The sequence below is a fragment of the Nicotiana sylvestris genome, chromosome 9 (assembly GCF_000393655.2).
Source record: "Nicotiana sylvestris chromosome 9, ASM39365v2, whole genome shotgun sequence".
Classification (NCBI taxonomy): Eukaryota; Viridiplantae; Streptophyta; class Magnoliopsida; order Solanales; family Solanaceae; genus Nicotiana; species Nicotiana sylvestris.
In genome coordinates, this window is record NC_091065.1 from 174,239,923 (window position 1) to 174,267,048 (window position 27,126).

The 27,126-nt window shown below is 37.4% G+C and overlaps 2 protein-coding genes across 2 annotated transcripts; both read right to left on the reverse strand.

The window, feature by feature from the left end:
• Positions 1 to 15,723: 15,723 nt before the first annotated feature.
• On the reverse strand, positions 15,724 to 16,471 carry LOC138878620 (uncharacterized). The gene is made up of 2 exons (XM_070158313.1): positions 16,125 to 16,471; positions 15,724 to 16,039 (listed from the first exon to the last, which is right to left on the reverse strand). The coding sequence occupies exons 1-2, from the start codon at positions 16,469 to 16,471 to the stop codon at positions 15,724 to 15,726; spliced, it is 663 nt and encodes a 220-aa protein (XP_070014414.1).
• Positions 16,472 to 20,750: 4,279 nt separating this feature from the next.
• On the reverse strand, positions 20,751 to 25,173 carry LOC104223241 (isovalerate--CoA ligase AAE2-like). Its single transcript, XM_009774637.2, has 2 exons — positions 24,809 to 25,173; positions 20,751 to 22,478 (listed from the first exon to the last, which is right to left on the reverse strand). Exons 1-2 carry the CDS (start codon positions 25,115 to 25,117, stop codon positions 21,042 to 21,044), a joined length of 1,746 nt encoding a protein of 581 aa, XP_009772939.1. The 5' UTR covers positions 25,118 to 25,173; the 3' UTR covers positions 20,751 to 21,041.
• Positions 25,174 to 27,126: the final 1,953 nt, after the last annotated feature.

Here is a 27,126-nt window from a genome sequence, read left to right on the forward strand (position 1 = left end):
TCAGATTTGTGTACCTTCGGCAAAAATAATTGTATCTTGAGCTTGGAGTGTCGGAATTGCAATCCGTCTGTGCCGTTAGAAATAAAGAGCAGAGATCTAAACTCATATAAATTTCATAACAGAACTCTTTTCGGACTGTGAACAGAAAATTCACGAAATCGACTCAACTGCAGTAAATTTTCAGATTTGCATACCTTCGGCGAAAATAATTGTATCTTGAGCTTGGAGTGTCAGAATTGCAATCCGTACATATCATTAGAAAGAAGGAACGGATATCTAAAACTCATATAAATTTCATAACATAACGCTTTTTGGACTGTGAACAGAAAATTCACGAAGTTGACTCAACTACAGTGAATTTTCAGATTTGCATACTTTCGGCGAAAATAATTGTATCTTGAGCTTGGAGTGTCGGAATTGCAATCCGTCCATGCCGTTAGAAAGAAAACTCAGAGACCTGAAGTATCTACGAATTTCATGGAAGAACTTTTTTTGGTCTACCAACAAAAAATTCGCAAAGTTGACGCGACTGCAGTGAACTTCCAGATTCGCATGCATATAGGAGTCTTTGCGGCATAAGACCTTCTGGATTAGTCAAAGTTCCAGATCACGTATTCCACACATTTTTTTTGAAGCTTATGCGCCTGAACTTAGAATGAAACTCTAAGCTGCCTATGTACCTCGGTGAAGAGGATCAAGTCATAACGTAGTTCAAAATAGGTGAGTTTTTTTGTGTGTCCTAACTTTTGCCTAGGCCGCCTCTTTTGAGGGTTTCGACCTAGCGGACTCTTTTTTTTTTGGGTGCCATTCGCAGTTTAGGCTCTTGCGGTCCAGGAGTATTACAACATGCAGTTTAGATTCTTGTGTCAAGGAGCGTAGCAACATGCAGTTTAGGCTCGTGCATTAAGGAGCTTCATGACTTGCAGTTTAGGCTCGTGTGTCGAGGAGCGTTTATTCTTCAAGGGTAGTACCTCTTAAAAAATTTCCCGTTGATAGGGCCAATTCTCATGCCATCTGCATCAACTAACTTGTAAGCTCCATTTGAATAGGCTTCTTGCACAACATATGGACCATCCCACTTTGAAGTGAATTTGCCCCCAGATTTGCGAGAGGTGATAATAGGTCTTCTTACTGCAAGAACTTGATCGCCAACTTGGAAGGACCTCAATCAAACCTTTTTGTTGAAAGCACGAGAAAGACGGGCTTGATAACATTCAAGACTTTGTTGAGCTTCTAGCCTTTTTTCATCAAGGGACTCAAGTTCTTCAAGGCGCAGGCGAGCGTTTTCTTCCTTGGTAAGACCTTCTTGGACAGCGAGTCGCAAGGACGGTATTTGAAGCTCAAGAGGAAGAACTGTTTCGACTCCATAAACAAGAGAATAAGGAGTTGCTTGTATCGGCGTGCGATGAGTCGTATGATATGCCCACAAAGCTTCTTCTATTCTGTCATGCCAATCTCTTTTAGACTTGGAGACGACCTTCTTTAACAAGTTGCAAAGCGTCTTGTTAAATGCTTCGGCTAGTCCATTTGCAGCAGCATAATACATTGACAAATTACGTTGCTTGAAGCCAAAAAGTTCACAGATCTTGGTCATCAATTTATTATCGAACGGTTTGCCATTATCTGTTATTATATAACTAGGAATGCCGAAACGATATATGATGCTCACTCGAATGAAGTCTGCAACATTCTCTTTATTCACTTCCTTGAGAGCGACGACCTCTGCCCATTTTGAGAAATAATCAGTTGCGGCCAAGATGTATAGATGTCCTCCAGAAGATTTTAGAAGTGGTCCAACAATATCTAATCCCCAAGCATCAAATGGCCAAGATGCAACAGTAGGGTGTAACATTTCAGGAGGTTGGTGTATAAAATTTGCGTGAAACTGGCAAGCCTTGCATCTTCGAGCATAATCTAAGCAATATTTCACCATTGTCGGCAAGTAGTAACCCATCCTCTTAATGTGGAAGTGGAGCTTCGGCCCGGATTGATGTGATCCACAAACTCCAGAGTGTGCCTCTTGCATAGCTTGAGTTGCTTCATCTTCCCCTAAACAATGCAAGAGAACTCCCGCAAATGATCTTCGATACAAAGTGTCTTTGTAGTAAAGGAAGCAAGGGGCACGCCGACGAATTTCGGTCTTTCTTCTTGGATCTTCTGGAAGTATCCTATAACATAAGTAGTCGATCATGGTTTGTCGCCAATCAACCTTCACAGCTTCAGCGACGGCTACCAAACGCTCGAGCTTGCTTTCTTCGTCCTCGTTCTCATCTGGCGACACTATCCATTTTTGGTAGATAGTGATTTGTGTCTGGCCGGGTAGAGTCAATGTTGAAGCTAGAGTAGCTAGGGCATCAACCTTCTTATTTTCCTTCCTTGGCACATGTTGAAGAGTTACATTGCCAAGCCATCTAATCAATTTCTGCGCATATCATAATAACGATGCAATTCTGGCTTTTTAACCTCGTAGCTACCTAGCAATTGATTGTTCACTAACTCAGATCTCCAAAAATATGTAATTGGAGTTGTCTCGTATCAACGGCCATCTCAAGCCCAAGTATGAGTGTTTGATATTCCACAACGTTGTTGGTGCAATGTTGTGTTAAGGTGAAGGAATATGGCAAGACTTCCCCTTGAGAAGTGACAAACACAACACCTGCACCAGCTCCCTCACGAAGTGCGGCACCATCAAAATACATTTTCCACGGTGGTTGCACTTCGATGACCATCGCATCCTCATCAGGTAGTTCATCAGTCAACTTCCAATCATCAGGAATTGGATGATCTGCCAAGAAATCTGCCAAAGCTTGTCCTTTCACAGCTTTTTGTGGGATATACACAATCTCAAATTGTTGAAATTGGAGGTACCACCTTGCTAATCGATCATTGAGGACAGGTTTTGACATAACAAACTTGATCGGGTTCTCCCTTGAGACGAGACGGACGACATGAGCTTGAAAGTAGTGCTTTAGCTTTTGAATTGCAAAAACCAACGCCAGACACAACTTTTCGATCGGAGAATACTTTAGCTCATTTGGGGTCATCATCCTACTCAAGTAGTAGAGGGAATTTTCTTTATTTTCACCATTTTCCTGGGCCAAAAGGGCTCCCACTGACCTTTCTTGGGCTGCAATATATAGAATCAATGGCTTTCCTGGTATAGGGGCTGCCAGAACTGGAGGTTTCATCAAGTAGTATTTGATGCTTTGGAATGCATTGCTACAAGCTTGGTCCCATTCAAAAGGTATACCCTTCTTCATGAGTCGGCTAAAAGGTTGGCACTTCCCTGCTAGATTTGAGATGAATCTTCTAAGGTATGCCAATTTTCCTTGTAGACTTTTCAGTTCATGGATATTTTTGGGCTCGGGCATCTTTAAGATGGCGTCAACTTTGGCTTGATCTATCTCAATACCTCGATGTCGAACAATGAAGCCAAGGAATTTTCCAGAAGCAACTCCAAAGGCACATTTCAACGGGTTCATTCTAAGTTGATATCTCCGGAGTCGTTCGAACACCATTCTTAAGTCTTGTAAGTGGTCTCCTCTCTTTCTTGATTATACCACTAAATCATCCACATAGCATTCCACATTCTTGTGGAGGATGTCGTTAAAGATATTCTACATTGCCCTTTGATATGTGGCGCCAGCATTCTTCAAGCCAAAAGGCATTACTTTGCAGCAATAAATGCCTTTAGGAGTGCGAAACGCAGTAAGCTCTTCATATTTTGGTGCCACACGTATTTGATTGTAGCCAGATGATCCATCCATGAAAGACATCGCCTCGTATCTGGTGGTGGCATCAATCATAAGCTCTGGAATGGAGAGCGGAAATTCGTCCTTAGGGCATGCATTATTGAGGTCTCTAAAATCGACACAAACTCGAATTTGGCCATTCTTCTTCTTCACAGGAACAAGGCTTGAAATCTATGAAGGATATTTAACCTCTCGAATGAAACCAGCTTCGATAAGTTTATTGACCTCGGCTTCGATTGATGGGATCAATTCTGGCCTGAAGCGTCTTTGGGCTTGCTTAACAGGACGAGCTCCTTTCTTGACTGCGAGATGATAAACTGCTCCCTTAGGATCTAAACCAGGCATCTCTTTGTAGCTCCAAGCAAAGACATCTCTATATTCTTTGAGTAGCTCCACATAAGTGTTTTCTTCATCTGTGGTTAATAGGGCACTTACATAGGTGGGCCTGGAGTCTTCTGCAGTGCCAAGGTTGACTTCTTTCAATGTATCAACAGTCATTTTAATTCCTTCTTCTAGTTCTGCAGGAGCGTCCTCGACATCTTCGTCTTTTTGAGGATCATCATCGTTAAAAGATATATGGCCACACCAAGAGGCATCTCCCAAATATTCGTCAAATTTCCTTAGGGAAGAAGTGTATTGCTCCTCATTCGTAGTAATATGATATGAAGATCCTACACTTTCTTCATCTTCGTCATGCTCTCTAGTGTGGACCACTGTGCGAGTCTTCACTTTGAGTACCTCTCCGCATGAAATCAAAAGTTCTGATTGTCGCCTCATTCTGGAAGGGACCAGGCTTTGACACTCTTTGGAGATACTTTGGACTCTAGATGGAAAAGGTCTTCTTATATTTTTATAATTTCTTTGGGACTTGTTCTTCTTCCTTTTCAATGGCCCCAACCTCTCAAATACAGAAATTCTTGTAGTTGGTTCTCCAAGTCGATCAAAGATAGAAGGCCTTTTATTAGGACCAGCGGGTTCATCTTCCTTCATGATATAGTTAATACTTGCTCTTCTAATGGAGATGCGAACTGGTGGGGGTTGTTTGTAACCTATACCTTCACGTGATTGCTTCACCACATACTCATTATCCTTCATCGTGTTTGCTTTCCTAGTAGCTTCAGGTGGGATCTTCCCTAGCTTAGATGGTTCATTGGGATCATATCCTGCCTTTGCGAACAACCTGTAAGCATTCGGATCAAAACCTTCATTTGTGTGTTTCGTAGGGAGTGCCTTATTTTGAAGCATGTGAGGGGCCACAAAAATTTTTAGTAGCTTTGAAGATAACTTTATGGTATCAATCTGCTTGATAGGAAGGGTTAATTCTCTTAGTGCACCTTTTTGGAGGCTTGATGATTCTCCTTCATCTTTCTTCACTTTTGGGACGTAACGAAATAAAGGAGCTATTTTCTTGCCTTTGGCCTTCGTGATGTCATCAACTTTTACTCCCTTCATGATGTGGTTCTTCAAGTAGAACTTTGAATCAGCGAAGTATGCCTCGGCTTCAGAGAACGGCTTGTCGTCAGCAATGATCTTCTTTTCGACTCCATCTTTATTATATTTCAAACATTGGTAGTAAGTTTATGGGACAACTTTGTTCTCGTGTATCCACGGCCTACCAAGCAACAAATTGTATGAAGTCTTTGTATCGATCACATGCATCCATGCAGTTGATTGTATATCTCCCATGGTGATTTCCAGCTTGATAGCTCCTATGGCCCTTTGTCCTCCTTGATTGAATCTTTGTATCATCAGTCGGCTTTCAGAAAGTTCTTCAGTTGAGATGTCGAGTTCTTTCATTATGCGAATGGGAAGAATGTTAACTGCAGTTCCGTCATCTATCAAGATTTTGTTTATCCTCCTCTCGAGCACATAACCCACCATAAACAAAGGGAGATTGTGTGGTGCCTCACCAAGTGGGAGATCGTCTTCAGTGAAGGTGATTTTTGTATTACAGACATTTGCTTCTTGGAAGGAGGACTCAACAAGACTATTAGATAGTGAGGGTGAGAGTGTTGACTTGACTTCATTCTTTTCCTCTTCTTCTTTATCAGCATTACAGCACAAGGCCTTGTCATCATCGTCAGAAATCCTCGTGCGAAACCAACTCGGCAAAAATTCTCCCAAAGTTACCGGGTGGTGTGGCTTTTGGTGATGGTGTGTCTCTATCTCCACCTTCTTTGGGTTCTTAACAATTTGTAGCTTCTTTAGTCTTCTCACCATCTTATTCCTCATAGGTTGCTTCGTTGATCCTTTTTGCAGACTCAATTTATGGCCTCTTCGACGAGTCACCAGGGTCCATCCTTCTTCATCAGGTTGATCAACTCGGACTTTGTCATCCTCCAACAATTCTTCATCTTCATTCCCTTCATAGGTGCATATCTCAATCGGATCGAATGAGCCAAAGCTAATGGACACATGGTTTGTGCTTCTTTTTTCGTCTTCGAGCTCGGTCTTCTTTTGACGATCCAAATCCATAACTTTGTCATTGAAAACAAAGCACTTCTCAAGAGGGTGACCTACAACCCGATGGTATTTGCAGTAATTCGGGTCATTGCTTTTTCCAGCTTCATCTGGTCGTTTCATCTCTGGCAGCTCAATAAGTTTTAACTCGAGAAGTTCTTCAAATATTGCAGGCACATCGGAGTCTAGAAATGGGTACTCCTTTTCTTGCATCTCTTTGAGAGTCAACTTCCGATTTGCATTGTCTTGAGAGGAAGTTGTTTTTTTACTCTATTTCTTGCTCGCCTTGGTAGTAAACTTCAAAGGAGAGGCATTGATGTTCATGGATTCTTTGCTTTCATTTTTGGGTACGAACTTGCTCCATTTCTTGACTACTTGCTTATCTCTTCCCTTGCGAGGTTCATAGATGGGCAGCCCTTCGTTTCCCTCAAAAGCCATGCTCAACTCCATATCTTAAGCACGGGTGGCAAGTTCTTCAAATGTCCTAGGCTTAATTCCTTGCAAGATGTAACGAAGTTCCCAATGCATTCCTTGGATGCACATCTTTATGCCAGAAGCTTCGCTTAGCCTATCTTTGCAGTTAAGGCTTACATTCCTCCATCGATTGATAAAGTCAATAACTGGTTCATCTTTTTGTTGGCGAGTGTTCGTAAGTTCCACCATGCTTACAGTACGCCTCGTGCTATAAAAGCGATTGAGAAACTCTTGCTCCAATTGGTCCCAACTATCAATGGATCCAGCCTCGAGGTCGGTGTACCAATCAAAAGCATTCCCCTTTAGTGAGCGGACGAACTGCTTGACAAGGTAATCTCCATAAGTCCCTGCATTGTTGCATGTCTCAACAAAGTGTGCAACATGTTGCTTTGGATTTCCCTTGTCATCGAACTATTGAAATTTGGGAGGTTGATAGCCGCCAGGCATCTTCAGGCTATCGATTCTTGCAGTATACGCCTTAGCGTACGTGAGAGAAGACTTTGAAGCGACCTCATACTTATCCTTGATAGTTCACATAATGAATTCCTTCAATTGTTCTATGGGAATTGATCCTTCAGAGGAGACATGAAGTTCTTTGGCGGATGGCACTTGTTTTGTTGGAGGATCAGCCTTCTCGTGGACTTCAGGAAGCTTTCCAGGTGCATGACTTGATTCTCCATCCATCATGCTTTCAACTATGCCTGTCAATTTTGCGATACAGACATCTTGATCTGGAGCATACTTTGTTAACCCATCAATCGCCTTTGTCAGGTTTGCAAGTTGCTCCTCTATTGTCGTGGTGTTAGTCATCATTGCCTCCATGATTATTGCAGATGATGAGGAATAACCGAGACCTTCCCACGGATTGAACTCAGTTTGGAACATGTCATGTGGCGAGATTAGTGTAGAACCAACACTTAAGACTTCATCATCAGGTTGGGTAAGCTGACTCTTGGTATTGTATAAAGTAAGTTGAGCAAGAGCTTTCTCCACAACTTCTGCAATATTATCTCCTCTATCTGACTTGCTATCAGAGGACCTTTCTTCTTCGAATGATGAAGATCTCAAAGCATGCATTGGTGCAGACGACACTTGGAGTGCTTGTTGCCCCAAGACGCTCGCCTTGCTCCGGGTGATTGGCCCAAGACTCCCCATAGTAACGTTCAGGATACGTTCAATGTCAGAAGAAAACTTAGAGTCAGCAACTTCGATCTTCTTTGAAGCCATCTTAGTGATCTTGAATGTTGAGAGTTGAGAAGAGATGAGAGGTAGAGATAGTCCCATTGGGCGTGCTAAAATTTGTAACAATTAAATTTCGCTCCTGAAAAATAATAATCAAGACAAGAAATATAGTGACAAATATTATATTTAATTTCAATTGATGGGGTTACAATCACTAAAATATCTCTAAATCTAAAGAGATGTAGTCCTCTGATTCTTCTCCTCACGGATGATGGTTCAAAAGCTTGAAAGCTTGATCTTGAACTTGACGAATTTCAGATTTGTAGTACGCCACGAACGATTTGAAGCTCGTCACGAACCAAGATTTGGTGTTGGGTTATCACGAACGGAAGATTTGAAGCCGTTCGCCTATGACTTGAGTTCGCTTTTGGAATTTGACCAAAGACGACGATTGCAGATATGGATGGAGACCTTGATGTTATTCTTCAGAGCCTCTTTAGCCTTTCCTTCTGCTTACTTGCTTGTTTTTTAGTCTTCTCCTTTGACCCCTTTATAAAGGTGTGGGGTGGAGTAATCTCCAAGAAAACCCTAGTGGATCATTGGGCCTGAGGCTTATGGGCCGACCCATTTGATAGAAGACCAATTTGCGGGCTAGCCCAATAATATATTAGACTTTTATTTAAATCAATTCATTTTAGATTTAAATAATCACCCGATTATACTAGCCCATAGTATCATTTGGACTAATATATATTTAATACATGATTAAATCCAAATTACTTGTAGATTTAAATTTAATAAAATTTTATTTGTCTACAGGCATTTTATTTGGGAGGTTGATAGCCGCCAGGCATCTTCAGGCTATCGATTCTTGCAGTATACGGCTTTGCATACGTGAGAGAAGACTTTGAAGCGACCTCATACTTATCCTTGATAGTTCCCATAATGAATTCCTTCAATTGTTCTATGGGAATTGATCCATCAGAGGAGACATGTCTTTGGCGGATGGCACTTGTTTTGTTGGAGGATCACCCTTCTCGCGGACTTCAGGAAGCTTTCCAGGTGCATGACTTGATTCTCCATCCATCATGCTTTCAACTATGCCTGTCAATTTTGCGATACGGACATCTTGATATTGAGCATACTTTGTTAACCCATCAATCGCCTTTGTCAGGTTTGCAAGTTGCTCCTCCATTGTCGTAGTGTTAGTCATCATTGCCTCCATGATTATTGCAGATGATGAAGAATAACCGAGACCTTCCCACGGATTGAACTCAGTTTGGAACATGTCATGTGGCGAGATTGGCGTAGAACCAACACTTAAGACTTCATCATCGGGTTGGGTAAGCTGACTCTTGGTATTGTATAAAGTAAGTTGAGCAAGAGCTTTCTCCACAACTTTTGCAATATTATCTCCTCTCTCTGACTTGCTAACAGAGGACCTTTTTTCTTCGAATGATGAAGATCTCAAAGCATGCATTGGTGCAGACGACACTTGGAGTGCTTGTTGCCACAAGATGCTCGCCTTGCTCCGGGTGATTGGCCCAAGACTCCCCATAGTAACGTTCAGGATACTTTCAACATCAGAAGAAAACTTGGAGTCAGCAACTTCGATCTTCTTTGAAGCCATCTTAGTGATCTTGAATGTTGAGAGTTGAGTAGAGATGAGAGGTAGAGATAGTCCCATGTAACAACTAAATTTCGCTCCTGAAAAATAATAATCAAGACAAGAAATATAGCGACAAATATTATATTTAATTTCAAATGATGGGGTTACAATCACTAAAATATCTCTAAATCTAAAGAGATGTAGTCCTCTGATTCTTCTCCTCACGGATGATGGCTCAAGAGCTTGAAAGCTTGATCTTGAACTTGACGGATTTCAGATTTGTAGTACGCCAAGAACGATTTGAAGCTCGTCACGAACCAGGATTTGGTGTTGGGTTATCACGAACGGAAGATTTGAAGCCGTTCGCCTATGACTTGAGTTTGCCTTTGGAATTTGACCAAAGACGACGATTGCAGATATGGATGGAGATCTTGATGCTATTCTTCAGAGCCTCTTTAGCCTTTCCTTCTGCTTACTTGCTTGTTTTTTAGTCTTCTCTTTTGACCCCTTTATATAGGTGTGGGGTGGAGTAATGTCCAAGAAAATCCTAGTGGATCATTGGGCTTGAGGATTTTGGGCCGACTCATTTGATAGAAGACCAATTTGCGGGCTAGCCCAATAATATATTGGACTTTTATTTAAATTAATTCATTTTAGATTTAAATAATCGACCCGATTATACTAGCCCATAGTATCATTTGGACTAATATATATTTAATACATGATTAAATCCAAATTACTTGTGGATTTAAATTTAATAAAATTTTATTTGTCTACGAGCTCCACTGCAACCTAATTCATTACCTCTCTCTTGAAGTGACGTAGCCAAAAATTTATATGACGAGATTTTAAAAAGTATTAGAATATTTTAGTCCCGACAAATTTGTGAGCTAGCACAATTCGTGAATTCCCTTAACCATTCACTTATTTCAATAGAATTCAACAGTTTATATTTAATTTAAAAATTATTAATATAATTTCTAACCTTGTTATTGTTCCTTCCATTTCCATTTCTTACAATCCCACATATTTTAAAAAAAAAAAATGAGATCGCCGAACATGGGAGCAACCTGATGAGGTTGTTGAGCCGGAGAGCAACTTGATGATGATGTGGAACAAGCGCTAAGGCAATAGTACAAGAGGTTGTTGGGTGTAAAAAATTTTGCTATAGTGATTTAGTATGCTTCTCTCTGGTCTGCGATTTTTTCCTTATTTAGAAGAGTTTTCTATAAAAAAAAAATTGTGTCTTTATTGTTCTTTTTATTCTTGTTGATTATTGTGTCTTGGTGCTCCGTTATTATTATGAAGAATTAACCTAAAAATGTCACTCATTCAATCACTTAAACTAAAAATAGCCAGTGGAGGTATAATATATGCATAATTTATGTATTATATGTGTATAATTATGTATAATCTATATATATGGCTAGAAAAGTAAACAATAAATATGACCGCCTATCTGTATAAAGATCCCTATTATTATTGTTATATAGCATAAATTACTTTACTTTACTATAATATAGAAATGAGAATTGAAGTGTACGAACATGGGTATTATAGGAACTATAATATTTTTAAGGGTAATGCTATAATTTTGATCTTTCTCCTCATGTCTTTTTATTAGACACGTGTACTTTTTATTAGCAAACACGTGTACTGCTCTAACACAAATTTCAAAACCTCACTCTCTAATTTCACATTCTACTGCTCAAGTTCAAAGAACTTGAACCAATTGTATTCTTCTTCAATCATCGGCCACCAAATCCATATTATAAAGGTTTTAACTTTGCACAATAGCACTTAGATGATTTAATAACAGTAGTTGAAGTATATCGTTGTAATATATTGTATATTATAATAGCATAAGAGGCGGATTAAGGATTTGAGACTTATGGGTTTCTATCGTAATTTTAGATTAATATGCAATAATAATTGGGTTCACAGTTAGATATTTACAAATATTTAGTGAATTTCTTAAGATAAATACATGATCTACGCAAAAGTTATCGGGTTCCCGGAAATTCGTTTCCTATGCTCTAGGTCCACCCCTACATACGGTTATAGTATATTGTATACTATTATAGTATATTATTACAATTTATTGCACGTTATTGTAATATACCGTTTGTATATTATTGTTGAGTTTTATACTCTTGAAGTATAATATTGTAGAATTGTATACTGTTAAAGTATACTGCAATAAATTGTATAATATAGCAGTATACTTTTATAGCATATCGCAGACGGTACAGTCGACTAACTGTGTTTCTTCTTCAGATTAAAGAGCTTCAAGCTCAACAATGGTGAGTCATCAAATATTCGATCTCACTCACCTCAAATCAGTTTCAAATGCAACCAAACTTCAATATAAACTTCCCAAAGGTACTAGACAATATTTTGTAACATGCATTTCGAATCAACGAACAAAGTATTAAAGTTGTAAATTTATATTAAAGATATTCAGACTTAATAATGATCGGTCTTGAAAAATTCGATCCAAAAACTTCAAATCAAATTGAAAAAAAGACCATATAGAATGCTAAAATAATGTAAAATGATGAAGAAAAGACCATATAGAATGCTAAAATAATGTAGAATGATGAAGGAAGTTGTAATCCATAAACGAATTTCTATTAAAAAAATAGATGAAAAAATCTATAAGGTTACATACAAAATGTTTGGGTTGAGTGGGTTTCAAAATGCATGAGAAGAGAAAGGTTGTGGGAGGGAATGGATAGGCCGGGTAATATTGTTGGGATGGATAAGTATTATTTGCAACGACGTTTCTGTTAGGCAAAAACGATAATTAAATTGGCAATATTATGCATAATTTTTCCAATATATTTAAATATTTCATTGGAAAGAAGATTGACTTCACCTTACCACGTGCCCCCTAAGAATTAAAATATTGGGTTATACATCCTTTCCCCATATATCTTCTATCAAACATTCAAATTGACTACACTTCATATCAACTAAGTGAGTGAGAAAGCAAAAAAAAAATCATTCTCTATAAACTTTTCTTCAATAACTCTCCCTTCGAACCAAGAAATTGTACTCTTCCTTGAAGATAAGAACATTGGAGCTTAGAGACCTTTTAACAAAAACCGACTAGCTCTTAGAATATCAAATCTAACAAAGTCGGCAAGAAAAGGACAATGGTACTAAATCGGTCTTTGACTGGAAGCTAATAACCATAGATACCGTATTTAATGGATAAAGTTGAAGTTAAGTTCTTCCTTTTTCCCTGTCATTTTCATTCTTTTTCACTATTTATTTGCAGAACTTTCACTTCAAAGCCTATAGACCTCCTTTTCACCAAAAGAACTACACTCACTATGTAGATATGTCGACATTCGATCTCCCAATCACTGCCCTCCCTAAGAAATGTAGTGCAAGTGTAGCTTAATTTTCAAGAGAAGAATTTTGTTTAAAAGTTTACATTTTCATTTATTCGTAGAGGTACTTATTAATTTGTAGCGACTTTGTTGCACGCAAATTTTTTTTATCTTTCTCCTATATGTAAATATATACACACAGAGGCATATGCAAAAAATTAATGTCGCATTTTTTTCTTCATATAATTGTTAAGTGTTTATTAAAGTTAATAAGATGTTACCTATTTGTTTGCAATACATTGTCTTGGATCTTATTGTAAAAAAATTTATTTACTAATATGATGATTTGAATACTTTAATTCAAAGTTCTAAAATATTTCTAATGTTAAAATGTAATCTTTTTTATGCTAAATTTATAATTTTGTTCGATATTTTATTCCTTCAAGTTTATTTATTTCACTTGAGTCCAGGACAGCTGTGTTACTACTTTATTGACACGTGGTGTTTTATGTATGGCTTATTAGAGTAGAATATAGAATATTCTTGTTGTTCCTGGTTGTTCTCTATGAATAAAAAGACTCAATCACATACATTTAATATGAAGGTTACATTTAATCCAAGTTGAAGGTTCTCCCACTAATTTTTGCCCTTTTCAACAAGTAATAAGATATTAGCATCTCTCCATCCATATTTATTTTGAAATACAAAATGATTTAACTGTTACATGTGTTAATTTCTCAATTTAGTCTGAGCTATATGTTTCAAAGCTCAACTCTTTTTGTGCTTCTACTATCTCCCACATTTTTCCAAGCAATAAACTCAAGGGTGACATTTGAGCCCAAACTTATGTAACTCGCCTAATCCGTTTAAAATTGGGCCGGTCATTGACCCATTTTTTTTTGTTGAACTCATTTCATCTTGATCCAATCCATCTCAGACCATCTAAAATTGGACTAATCTTAGTTCAACTTGATCCATAAGTAACTTTGCTAAAATATCAACAACAACCCAGTAAAATCTCACTAGTGGAGCCTGGGAAGGGTAGTATGTACGCAGACCTTACCCCTACCCCCAAGGGGTAGAGAGGTTGTTTCCGAAAGACCCTCGGCTCAAGAGAACAAAAAGACAAAAGTAGACAATATTAGTATCACCACAGAAATCATAAGAAAAATAGAAACAATATGAAATCCAGAAGAAAGATGCAAAGCAAAACCGATAGCTAGTAAATAGGTCCTGCACTAAAAATAGTAAGACACAGCATTGCCACTAGTTATCTTTGACAAAAACCCTATCAGACTAGTCTCACAAAGGTATTAGTAAGGCAAGACTCAACTACCTCCTAATCTATAATCTTAATACTTGATCTCCACAACTTCCTATCAAGTGTCATGTCCTCGGAAATCTGAAGTCTCGCCATATCATGCCTGATCACATCTCCCCAATACTTCTTAGGCCGCCCTCTACCTCTTCTCGTTCCCTCCACAACTAGCGGCCCACACCTCCTTAATGGAGCATCTGGGCTTCTCCTTTGAACATGCCCAACCCATCCGAGCCTCGCTTCCCGTATCTTGTCATCAATGGGAACCACGTGCACTTTCTCCCGAATATCATCATTCCTAATCTTATCCATCCTAGTATGCCCGCACATCTACCTCAACATCCTCATTTCTTCTACTTTCATCTTCTGGATATGTGAGTTCTTAACAGGCCAACACTTAGCCTCATACATCATGGCCGGTCTAACCACCGTTTTATAGAAATTACCTTTGAGTATCGATGGCACTCTCTTGTCACACAGGACTCCAGATGCTAACCTCCACTTCATCCATCCTACCTCAACACGATGTGTGACATCCTCGTCGATCTCCCCTCCCCCCCTAAATAACCGACCCAAGGTACTTGAAGCTGCCTCTACTTGGGATGACTTGTGATTCAATCCTCACATCCACGCCCACTTTCCCCGGGTCAGCGCTGAACTTACACTCCAGGTATTCGGTCTTCGTCCTGCTTAGCTTGAAACCCTTAGATTCAAGAGTCTGTCTCCAAACCTCCAGCCTCTCATTAAGATCGGCTAGCGACTCATCAATCAGAACTATGTCATCGGCGAATAGCATGCACCATGGCATCTCCCCTTAAATATGGTGCGTTAACGTGTCCATTACCAAGGCGAATAAGAATGGACTGAGTGCAGAACCTTGGTGTAACTCCATTACAATCAGAAAATGGTCAGATCGCCTTCTACTGTCCTAACCCGAGTCTTAGCCTCATCATACATATCCTTAATCGCCATAATGTATGGGACCGACACACCTTTTTCCTTCAAGCATCTCCAGAGAACTTCTCTAGGAATCTTGTCATACGCTTTCTCTATGTCAATAAACACCATGTGCAGATCCTTCTTCCTCTCTTTATACAATTCCACCAACCTCCGAACAAGGTGTATAGCTTCTGTAGTAGAATGACCCGGTATGAATCCGAACTGGTTGTCAGGTGTAGATACTATCATCCTCACCCTCGCTTCAACCACCCTCTCCCACACTTTCATGGTATGACTCAGTAATTTGATACCTCTATAATTATTACAACTCTGGATATCACCGTTGTTCTTATACAATGGAACTACCATACTCCACCTCCACTCCTCCGGCATCCTCTTCGCCTTAAAAATAACATTAAACAACCCAGTCAACCACTCCAAACCTGCTATCCACACACTCTTCCAAAATTCTACCGAAATCTCGTCTGGCCCGGTCGCTCTTCCCCTACTCATCTTACGCATAGCTCCTATGACCTCCTCAACCTTGATTCCCCCGCAGTACTCAAAGTCACGGTGACTCTCGGAATGTTCCAATTCGCCTAGCACAATATCCCGATCCCCTTCTTCATTCAGAAGTTTATGAAAGTAAGTCTACCATCTTCTCTTAATCTGCGCATCTTCGTCCTTGATGCATCTTACTTGGCCCAAATCCCGAGCCTTCCTCTCCCTCAACTTGGCCAGCTGGAATAACTTCTTCTCCCCGCCTTTTTTCCCCAGATCCTTGTACATACGACCATAATTCGCAGTCTTAGCCTCCATGACCGCCAGCTTAACTTCCTTCCTAGCTACCTTATACCTCTCCAAGCATGCTCGCCTCTCCTCTTCACCTATGTTCCCCACTAACTTCAGGTACGTCGCCTTCTTCACTTCCACTTTACCTTGGACTACTTCATTCCACCACCAGTTCCTTTGTGCCCACCAGATACACCCGTCAAGACCCCTAACACCTCTAATCTCTCGTAACCTCCCTTATACATTCTGATGTGGCGGACCACATAGTGTTCGCGTCACCACTACTCCTCCAAGCTCCCATAGCCGACAATCGTCCCTCCAACTCTTGGGCTTTATCCTTAGTTAAGGCTCCCCACCTGATTCTCGGTCTTCCTCGAGCTGACATTTTCCTCCTCTTTAACATAATACCAATGTCCATCACCAATAGCCTATGCTGTGTCACGAGTATCTCACCCGGAATCACCTTGCAATCCTTGCACAGCCCTCTGTCACACCTCTTGAGGAGTAGATAGTCAATATGAGTCTTCGCCACCGCATTTTGAAAAGTAACCAAATGCTCCTCTCTCTTCGGAAAGCTAGAGTTCGCAATCACCAACCCAAAAGCCATAGCGAAGTCCAAAAGCACGGTACCTCCTCCATTCCTCTCCCCAAAACCGAAGCCTACATGCACCTCGCCATAACCACCTATGGTCGACCCAATATGACCATTGAAATCCCCTCCTATGAATAACTTCTCAGCAGGTGGAACATGGCGCACAATCTCATCTAACCCTCCCTAAAGCACCGTTTAACCTCCTCATTAACTTTGCTAAAATATCTTTAAAATAATTTTTTTTTTGTTTGATATGTTATACATGACCATAAAAAAAAGGTCTTATTTGATAATTAAATAATTCATAAGAAAATAACCCACATTAATTATAGAGTTGGGCGGGTTAGGCTATGACCCAAATTTTAGCACATCTTGATCCGACCCATTCCCAAGTAACTTTTAGGCGCGTCACTGACCCGCATTGACTCAGCTCATTTTAACCTGCGCAAAATCAGCCTAACCCGCCATTTGACACCCCAAGTATACCTCATAACCATTTTGAAACTGGCTTTGAAACCTTATAATTTATATTGTAGCATGTTACTCCATTATAGAAGAAAAAGTACGAGTTTTTTTTTAATCCTCAAAGGTTTACCTATCACGCACTTAAGATTTCAAATGGATAGTTGCGAATGGACAAAAAAGGGACTTGCATCAACTTTAGAAGGTGTAATTAGTTTTCAAACTCACAAATTTGTATTTATAACTAAGGTGATGGCACATAGAATACCTTTTGTATATAAGCCTACAATATAGTAATAATTACGACGTATATTTGTTCTCCACTTTGTTCTGAAAGACCTTTGTTGTCCACAATATCGTACAAAAGACAATGAGAAAATGACATTGTATAGCATTTTTAAAATAATAGTTGAAAAAATATATATTTTTGTATATTTTTTGTATATATATATATATTCTATATGTTATATACAAATATACAAATTCTATACACTTTTTTAGCTACCAAATGTAAATAGTTTATTACAAGGGCTAAAAGTAATAAAACCCCAAAGACGATCATGTTGGGCCCGTGCTTTCCCCTGCTAGTATTATTTAGGGATTTTTACCTTCCTATACACTATTTGAAACTTTAGTACCCTCCCTACTCAAGTTTCAATTTAATTACATGGTCATATACAATTTACCAATTATATACATATAAATTGTAAATGAGTATCCCTTTATATTAGGAATTGAATAAGAAATATCAGTTATTTCCTTATCCCTTTATACTTGCCCTCTCTCTCTCTCTGTCTCTCTGTCTCTCTCTCTCGCTTCGTCTCTCTACTCTCCTTCTCTATTTTTTCCCTAATTTTTCTTTATTTGATGTTCTCTGTTTTTTATGCTTTCTTGTTGTATAGAGTTTTAATGGAATTCATCAATGGATTTCAATCGTTTTAACTTAGCAATTTCCTTTCATGTTGCACAATTGGTATTCAAATTCAAATTATTAATCAATAAATTTTGAAGGTGTTTGACTCTCCACTATTGACAGCCATTAAAAAGCTTTGAAATTGAATTTGGGTTTTTAAAAATCACTATTTGCTTGGAATGGGTGTTGTTGCTCTTTGCAATAAATTTGTGCAGAAAAATAAGACTGCAATCACAAACAACTATAAAGAAAAACAAATTTGATAAATATTGCGGGTTACAACTCCGTTTATCCCTTAATTCTTTCCTTCGATTTGTTAACCGGAATTCGAGGGTCTTAGCAACGTATTTCTCGGACGTAGAATGATATGCATCTTCTTGATGTATTTGATGATCAAGAAGGATATAGCAGCACTTCGTTTGGATCTTGAATGTTGCTAGAACTTTGAGCAAGACATAGTTGACTTGTCTTTGATCTCTTAATGAATATTCCAAGAGTTTTATGGAATTTCAGAGATCGCATATTTGATCTCTTTGTGCATATTTCGAGAGTTTATGGAATTGCTGGGATGGTTTTGAAGGGCATACCTAGCCTTATTTATAGGCATGAATTAATGTTTCGATGGAGTAGCCACCAAGTAACCCTAATGGACTCATCTTGTAGAGGCCCTAGTCTATTTTTTTTTATGCACTAATTTGACAAATTTTCAATGTCTACAGTTGCAAACAATTGGAAATATTGTTTGGAGTTTATAACTCAATTTTGAGGGTGTTTTGGTGAAGATTAGACTTGATTTTGGCTGAATTTGAGGAATGAAAATCGAAGAAGAATAAGAAGAACACATGTCATACAATATACTTACGAAATTGTAGTAAAGTTATATTATAATTATATATAAATTGTATTATGTTGTAGTTATATTTTATTTTTATTTGAATGTTGCATGAAAGTTGAAAAATAGTTGTATAATGTATAAATCGTTGTATAAAATTTGTATTTGAGTTATCAATACTATTTTTTTACATAAAGTTGTTGATATGTATTAAAATTGTATTAAGAGAGTAGGTTTTGATTAGAATTTTAGAGAGGAAGAAGCACACACCACAGACAAAATATATACAAATCAGATACAAAATACATATTATATAAAAATTGTATTTAAGTTGTAATAATTGTAGTTGTATTTAACTGGGTAAAAATAATGTATGAAAGTTGTAGATAAGTTGTATAATATAATATGTGTATATTCGTGTATGGGATATACATGGATATCAATTGAGATACATATGTCATAAAGACATTTTTCAACCAATTTCAGTTACGAATTTTGATTCAAATCAGTCCAAATCACTTTGAAAACTTTTGTATATAACTTTGTCCAAGTATTTTTGATAAATTCCAGCCACACCCACTCAAAAACAACTAACAAATTTCATATTTCAAAATTGAAGTTGAATATTTTGAGATTTTTTTATTGAAACTTTGCAAATTTTAGTTTCCTTTCTCGACTTCACCAATAAAATGACTTTCAATGCTGAGGGAATTGAAGTAATCGACTTTAAGATTGAATCAATTTTTAGGATGAAAATTCTTATCTTCTTTTAAGTTAATTGTTGCTAACCCAGTTGTTGTGTCGTAATCCTTGAATTTTTGTGATGAAAGTTGTTACTAGATTTGATTGCTAAATATTTTCGATCTGGAGAGAAGAGGGGAGTAAAAAGAAAAAGGGTGTAACTAAATCCGTTGATTGAAGGCACTAATAATGGATTAGGAGCCTTTTAAGGTGGAATATACATAATTTGTAAGTAATCCTTGTTTAGGGCAGGTAATATATAAAATTAGAATAATTTTAGTAAATAAGTTTCAAATACTGTATAGGAACGAAAAAATCCCTATTATTTATATGTATTTAGAAAAGACCGCCTAAGTGAGAAAATCTGAGTACAGATCTAGAAGAATTCACAATTGCATGTAACTAAGAATGAACATAGCAAGTGTTATAAAATATAACCCAAAATAACAATATAGAACAAGCAAAAAGTGAAGTTGTTTAGGTATTTGCTCATATCAAGTTCTTTGGAGTGTTATAACAAGGAATGTGTTAAAAAGTAACAGAATCAGATTTGTTCAAAAGGATACGAATATATTTTAGGATAAATATGATTAGCATAAAGTGAAGAATTGAACAGATATTACAGGATTTATTCTTAAGCACTTACAAAGTTGAATGGACTGCTTGTAAATTGTAGGTTTATTATCATATAAGCTAACCAAGATTTGATCAGGCACAGACGAGGAAACTAAGAGAGCCATTAAAGGGAAACAAGATATCAAAATTGAAAAACAATGAAGAAAAAAGATTCAAAACTCATAAAAGAAGAAGAAGAAGATCTTTGGCATGCTAGGGAGCCGAAGGTGTGCCGTAGCACGGTAGCAGTCAATGAAGTGAGATGATAATAATGAGAAACCAAGGTTCAAATCCTAGCAAAGCTAAAGCTAAAAACGCTAGGTGACTTCTTTTTATCTGCTTAAGTCTTAGTGGAAAAAGTAACATGGCACGTGTGTTAGTGGAGGCAGCAAGTACCCTCTAATATATATATGTGTGTGTGTATGTGTGTGTGTGTCGAGTCAAAACTCAGCAAACAAAGGTATGTCGCATCCGTCTCTGCCCTATACAAGGTATGTCGCATCCATCTCTGCCCTATACAATGGTAGAGATGCGCACAAGCTGCCCAAACTTCATCGTCGTCTCAAAAGAGAGAAGAGATATTCTTCTTTAGAACTTTAGCTATTAAGAGGGTACACTTTTATATGTGATTTTTATTTTGATAATTAGTGGCAGTGAGACTTGAATCTTGAACCTTTGCTTGCTCCAATAACATACTGAAATTATGCGACCACTTCATCTAAAAACTTAAATTATAAAAGAGGGTATACTTTTATTTACATAACTATATCTGAAACAAAACCAACCGTTCATTGGTGGAACAACCACCCAACTTATGTTTATCCAATAGTTCCAAGAATGTTATGTGCATGTTTTATGCCTTGAGACAGTTGCATGTCCCAAAGTTTGCAGGACAAACCATACATAAAGTTAGAGATGCAATGAACAGTTATGTTGAACCTAATGGCACAAAACAATGATACACAAGACTTTCAGCAAATGACCTTCAAAGAGGAAAACCAAGTGCTGCTGCTTCATTTCATTCAGAAAAGACTTCCTAAAGCTTTTGCTTTCTCCCTTAGAATAAATTTCTGTATCTTGCCAGTCGACGTTTTTGGAATATCTTCAAATATGACTGTCCGAGGTGCCATGTAATGAGGCAAATTATCCCGGCAAAAGTTGATAATTTCTTGATCACCAATGCTAAATCCCTCCTTCAACTTCACAAACGCGCAAGGTGTCTGCCCCCAATGATTATCTGGCCGTGCTACTACTGCTGCTTCAAGAACTGCTGGATGACTGTACAAAACACGTTCCACCTCAACCGTACTTATGTTTTCTCCACCAGAAATTATAATGTCTTTCAATCGATCCTTAACTTCTATATACCCATCGCGATGTTTTACAGCAAGATCACCACTGTGAAACCATCCGCCTCTAAAAGCTTCCTCTGTTGCTTTTGTATCTTTTAAATATCCACTCATTACAGTATTCCCTCTAAACATAATTTCTCCTATTGCCTTACCATCAGCCGGTACCTTTTCCATGGTCATAGAATCTTTTACATCAACTTCCTCTAAACAAAGATGTTGTACTCCTTGTCTTGCTTTTAGCACAAATTTTTCATCAGGAGGCAAGGAATCCCACTCGGGCTTCCACATACAATACGTACCTGGACCGTATGTCTCTGTTAGTCCATATAAGTGATGTACTCCAAATCCGAGCTCCTCCATTTTGGAAATAATTTGAGGAGGTGGTGGTGAACCACCTGTCATTATTTTAACCTTGTGAGGAAGTGGCTGTCGATCACACGGTGGCGAATTCACAATCTTGTTCAAGACAGTTGGTGCCCCGCCCATATGTGTGACTTTGTACAATGAAATATTTTCAAAGATGTCTTTTGGAGAGACATTTCTCAGACAAATATTTGTGCCGCCCAATGCTGCTAGTCCCCAAACAAGACACCAGCCATTGCAGTGAAACGTTGGAACGGTCCAAAGATAAGTAGGGAATGAACTCATCTCATGTAGCAAAAATGTAGCAATTGTATTGAGATATGCACCTCTATGACTGTAAACAACTCCTTTGGGTCGTGACGTTGTTCCAGAAGTATAGTTAACACTAATAGGGTCAAATTCAGATATCGGCCACCTTATAGCAAAATGGTTTTCTCCACTTTTGAGGAGACTATCGTATTCGTGAGTGCTAGAGTCATCGATAGGAGGGGGATCGCCAGATTCAGAGATTACAACAAGAAGAGGTGGTTTCAGTTTATTGTCAGCAATAAGGTCTAGTGCACCTTGAGCAATTTTGAGCAACTGCTGATCCACAAATATGACTTTTGCTTCCGAATGCATCAGTAATGTCGATACCATAGCTGAATCATGGCGTGTATTTAATGTACAAAGAACGGCTCCAGCCATTGGTACCGCAAAATGTAGCTCTTGCATTGCTGGTACATTAGGGGCCAGTGTTGCAACCTACAGAAAGAAATTTAAATCTTTTTTATTGTGGAAGTAAATGACTTAAGTGCTTGCGACATCGTTAAACTGGTAAAATAATTATCTTAAGGAAGTGGATTGACAAGTGAAGAAGAAAAAAATAAAGAGGGGGATCCTTAACTTTGACCATCTCAGAAGGCAAAGTTGAACTAAAATGCAAATCATACAACATAATAGTTCAAGCATCATATCTGTAATTAGTCATTGTCATTAGAAAGACACGTAAAGCTTCTCTCTCAGTGCAGTGCTTCTTAGATCCATAAGAAGAATGGGGAAGCCAATCTATTCGCTTGGCGAGATGACATCAGAACTCTGTACTGAAATTTCATTACCTTATTCCTTAAGCCCTAAAATGGAGACATTGGTACAATAAAGACTCGAGAGACCTCAATCGTGATATAGGCTACCATCAGAGAGACTTTAGCCACGTCTTAACCTATGGTTCAACCTCATAGTACTCGTTATTACAGCTATATGGAGATTTTCGGGTAAAAAACCTGTTTGACATCATATGTAGACAATTCATTAGGCATTTGCCCAAGCTCCCGGAGGTATATTGGATTTTTCATGGTGCTAAATCTTACAACATTTCAATTCAAGTTCCATGTCCATAATTAGTCGGCGTCATTAGAAAGAAACATGAAGCTTCTCTTTCAATGCACTGCTTCTTAAGTTCAAAAGAAGAATGAAGAAGACTACTTTACAATATGTAGGCATACCAGCAAAATGAACAGAGGATCCATGTCAAAATTACCTAATTAATTAATCAAGTCTCACCCTACGGCAAACATGATTTACCAGCTAAGAACGTTGAAGTTTAACTAATTATAATCATTATCCTTAACATCCCATATCAAAGCACATTCATTGCTAGTATGCATAAACCATAACATTAGAGCCTTAAAACTCAATCTCTAATATTGAGCAGCTGTAGATATAGCTAATTTTCTATCTTAATAGTTAATGTGCAACAATATAAAGACAAGCTCCCATATACTGGATTAGATTAATTGTAATTACTAATTGGAAATATTGACCTCACAACCCCAAACACTTCAGCTCTGCTTACTGTGTTAAAAAATACTCCCTCTGTTTCAATTTATGTGAACCTATTTCCTTTTTAGTCCGTGCCAAAAAGAATGACCTCTTTTCCTATTTGGAAAGAATTTACCTTTATGCAATGATTTATAGCCACACAAAATATATGTGCTTCATTTTACACCACAAGTTCAAAAGTCTTCTCTCTTTTCTTAAACTCCGTGCCCAGTCAAATGGGTTCACATAAATTGAAACGTAGGGAATACTACCTTGCTGATTCACACGGGATTCCACGTGCCACATGCTACTAGGGTTAGAGCGTAAGCTAGTGATGATTTAGGCTACTGGACTTTCTCCATCTAAAGGTGCAACATTCAGGCTGTTTTCCTTAACAGCACGACGCTTGAATTTCTCTCCAACAACCCCATTTTTACAGTTTAGGCTGCTCCCATTTCGCTCGCTGCTATTACAGATATCGCTTTTTCTTTCTTTTCCTCTGGTTACTAACATGTCGTGATTCATATTATCTGCCTTAGCTTTTTGCACACCACTTATGAGCCCTCTATCTCTCCTTAAACGTTTCAATCAATACTCCACCAATTAGAACAATAAGGGTAAATTTGGCAAAATTTTAATAAATAATTTCTTGTTTTTTTGTAAAAGGTCAAACATTTTTACACGAATTCACTATCCCAGAGGAATCAAACCAATACTAAAAATGAAATAATCCTTCAAACCAATACTAAAAATGAAATAATCCTTCACCAGAAAATTTCTTCTTAATTAATCCTATTCAAGTCATCAAGATTCAAAGCCTTGTATCATCCAAACTTATCAAAATGATACAGATATCACCTATGTTGCTCAGACTCTCTGAAAATATGGTAGATCCTCCAAAACTAGTGCATTTTTTGAGGATCCGACACAGATGCGGCAACATTTTGGAGAGTGTGCGCAACATAGGATATCACTATATCCTATATCATTTTGAAATATTTTCAACATAATATTTGATTCTCAAAATGATATAGATATCACCTATGTTGCTCGGACTCTCTGAAACATAGTCGGGTGCGTGTCAGATCCTCCAAAACTAGTGCATTTTTGGAGGATCCAATAGGGTGCGGCAACATTTTGGAGATTTTGCGCCAACATAGGAAATCACTATATCAAAAGGATTAATATTTTATTCTCAAACTCTATTGGTAGCATGTCAACATCAAGATATAAAGCCAAATAAATTTGTATAGAGAAGTTGACAGAAATCTTACCACATCCCCACGAGAAATCCCCAACTGAACAAGAGCAGAAGCAAGTTTTACACACCTAACATGAGTTTCATCCCAAGTATATTTCACTTTAGAACCATAAATAACTGAAGTTCTATCTCTAAATACATTAGCTGCTCTTTCCAAAAAACTTAAAGGTGTCAATGGAACATGATTTGCTTCACATTTAATTAGACCCTCTATAGAAAACTTGCAAAAGGTACGGTGAATTTGAGTATTTTTGGGGTGAATTTGACTGAAACCATTAAAGAAATTACGAGCCAATCTTGAGTTCTTGAAAAAATGATTCATGGAGAGAAGATGGTTTAATTTAGAGGGAAGTTGGTGAGACTAGGACTGTAGTTTTTTGTTCATATAGATAACTTGAATTTTTATAGCCATATATATAGAGAAATGTATATACAGTAAAAAAAAATTGTTTTTGCATTATTAGGTAGGCGTTTGGACATAAGAATTACTATAATTTTTGAAAAAAAAAAAGTAATTTTTGGAGTTAAGTTAAAAATGGTATTTGAAATTTAAAATTATGTTTGGACGTTAATTTTACTTGAAAAAATATTGCAGTTTTGTGAGTGGGGAAAAAAGTTTTTCTGAAAATTTAGGAAAACTAGTCAAAATCATTGGTTTCTGGAAAACAAAATCGAAAATTTTCAAAAACTTATAAAATTTCATGGACAAACACATTTATGAAAAAGTTGTTTAAAAAAAATTTATGGACAAACGGAACCTAAAAAGGATCGCCCGATGCAGACGCAGGGTCCGAAAAGATCGTGCTCCAAAAAGTATACGGAGTATATGATATAAGCAATTTATGATTGATTCCATGGCTCAAAAATATTTATAAATAATCTTCCACAAAAGGTGGAAGAGATTTATTATTTTAACAAATAAGAGAGATTATCTAAATTTAAAATATGTAGAGGTAATTTGAATTTATACACTATGTAATATGTAATTGTTTTGGATAAGGATTAAGATGAGAGTCAAATGTAAGCATGATTAGGTTTTTAAAACGTTGCTGAGTACGATCTTTGGTACGTAATAAAAGACTATGGAGCAAATGTATTAGGTAGACTTTTGAATGGACACAATGAATTCAATTTTATAAAACAGAATATGAGGGAAATTTTGATTTTTATTATGAGTGTCAATTTGGGTTGTATCTTTTTTTTAAAAAAATAAATAAAGAAATAAATTCATTATATAGAGGATCGAGAAAGGAAAGAGAAAAGGGTATCACTAATCAAAAGTTGGGAGGGGTGTATCAATTAAAAGGTTAAAATGGTTGTAACTCAGTTCATTTAAAAGGTTGAGCCAATTTGGATTTAATTATTTCTCAAGTAATCCTTAGCAGATTTTGTCTATAAGAAAAAGAAAAAAAAAAAAAAAGATAAAGATAGAAATTTGAATGCGGACCAGAAAGGGAGAAAAGGAAAAAGAATCTTAAGATAAATAATCGACAAGATTTACTATTTTTTTTAGCCGGTATAATATAAATTAATATATTGATTCTATATAATTATATACATATTATATATCTATATTATACATTTATCGACTATTTTTTAGTGATTTTGAATTAGACAAGTTGGCGATTACCCAACTCTCATCTAATAATCGAAAGAAATTCAAAAATAATCAAATTTACAAGTGGTCATTCAAAAATAGTCATAGTTTCAAAGTAATCGAAATTTAGCCACTTTTCATGTAAAGATAAATCTGAACAAAAACATTGTTCAAAATCCGGAAAAATACTTCAGCATAATATATTGGAGTTCCAGTATAATATACCGATCTAGCATAATATACTAGAGTTTGGAGTACCGGTGCTCCAGTCTCCAATATATTATACTGGAGCCAGCAAAGTATACCGGTCCAGCATAATATGCTGGAAGTTCCTACACAGGTGCACCGAACTCCAGTATATTATGCTGGGCCGATCTCTGTTGCAGCAAAATAGTGGTTATTTTTCATTGACTTGGTAAACACTGACTATTTTTGAATGACCAATCCGAAAACTGGTTAGACCGTACTATTTTAACCTATTAATCGCCTCTCCTTTGTTCCCCTTCTCTCATCTTACGTGTAACAGAAAAAACAAAAAAGAAATTAAAAGAAATTGGTCAAGGTAGACAATGACCAATGCCAAGCTATATCTTAATTCAACTCAATTCTACTCATGCAGATTTTGACAAGTTGTTATTACTCAATTGGCGGAATAGCCTTAAAGACACGTGTACTTGTTCGATATAGACATCGGAGTCCCTCTATTTCATAAAGTTTCAATCAAACATTGTTAC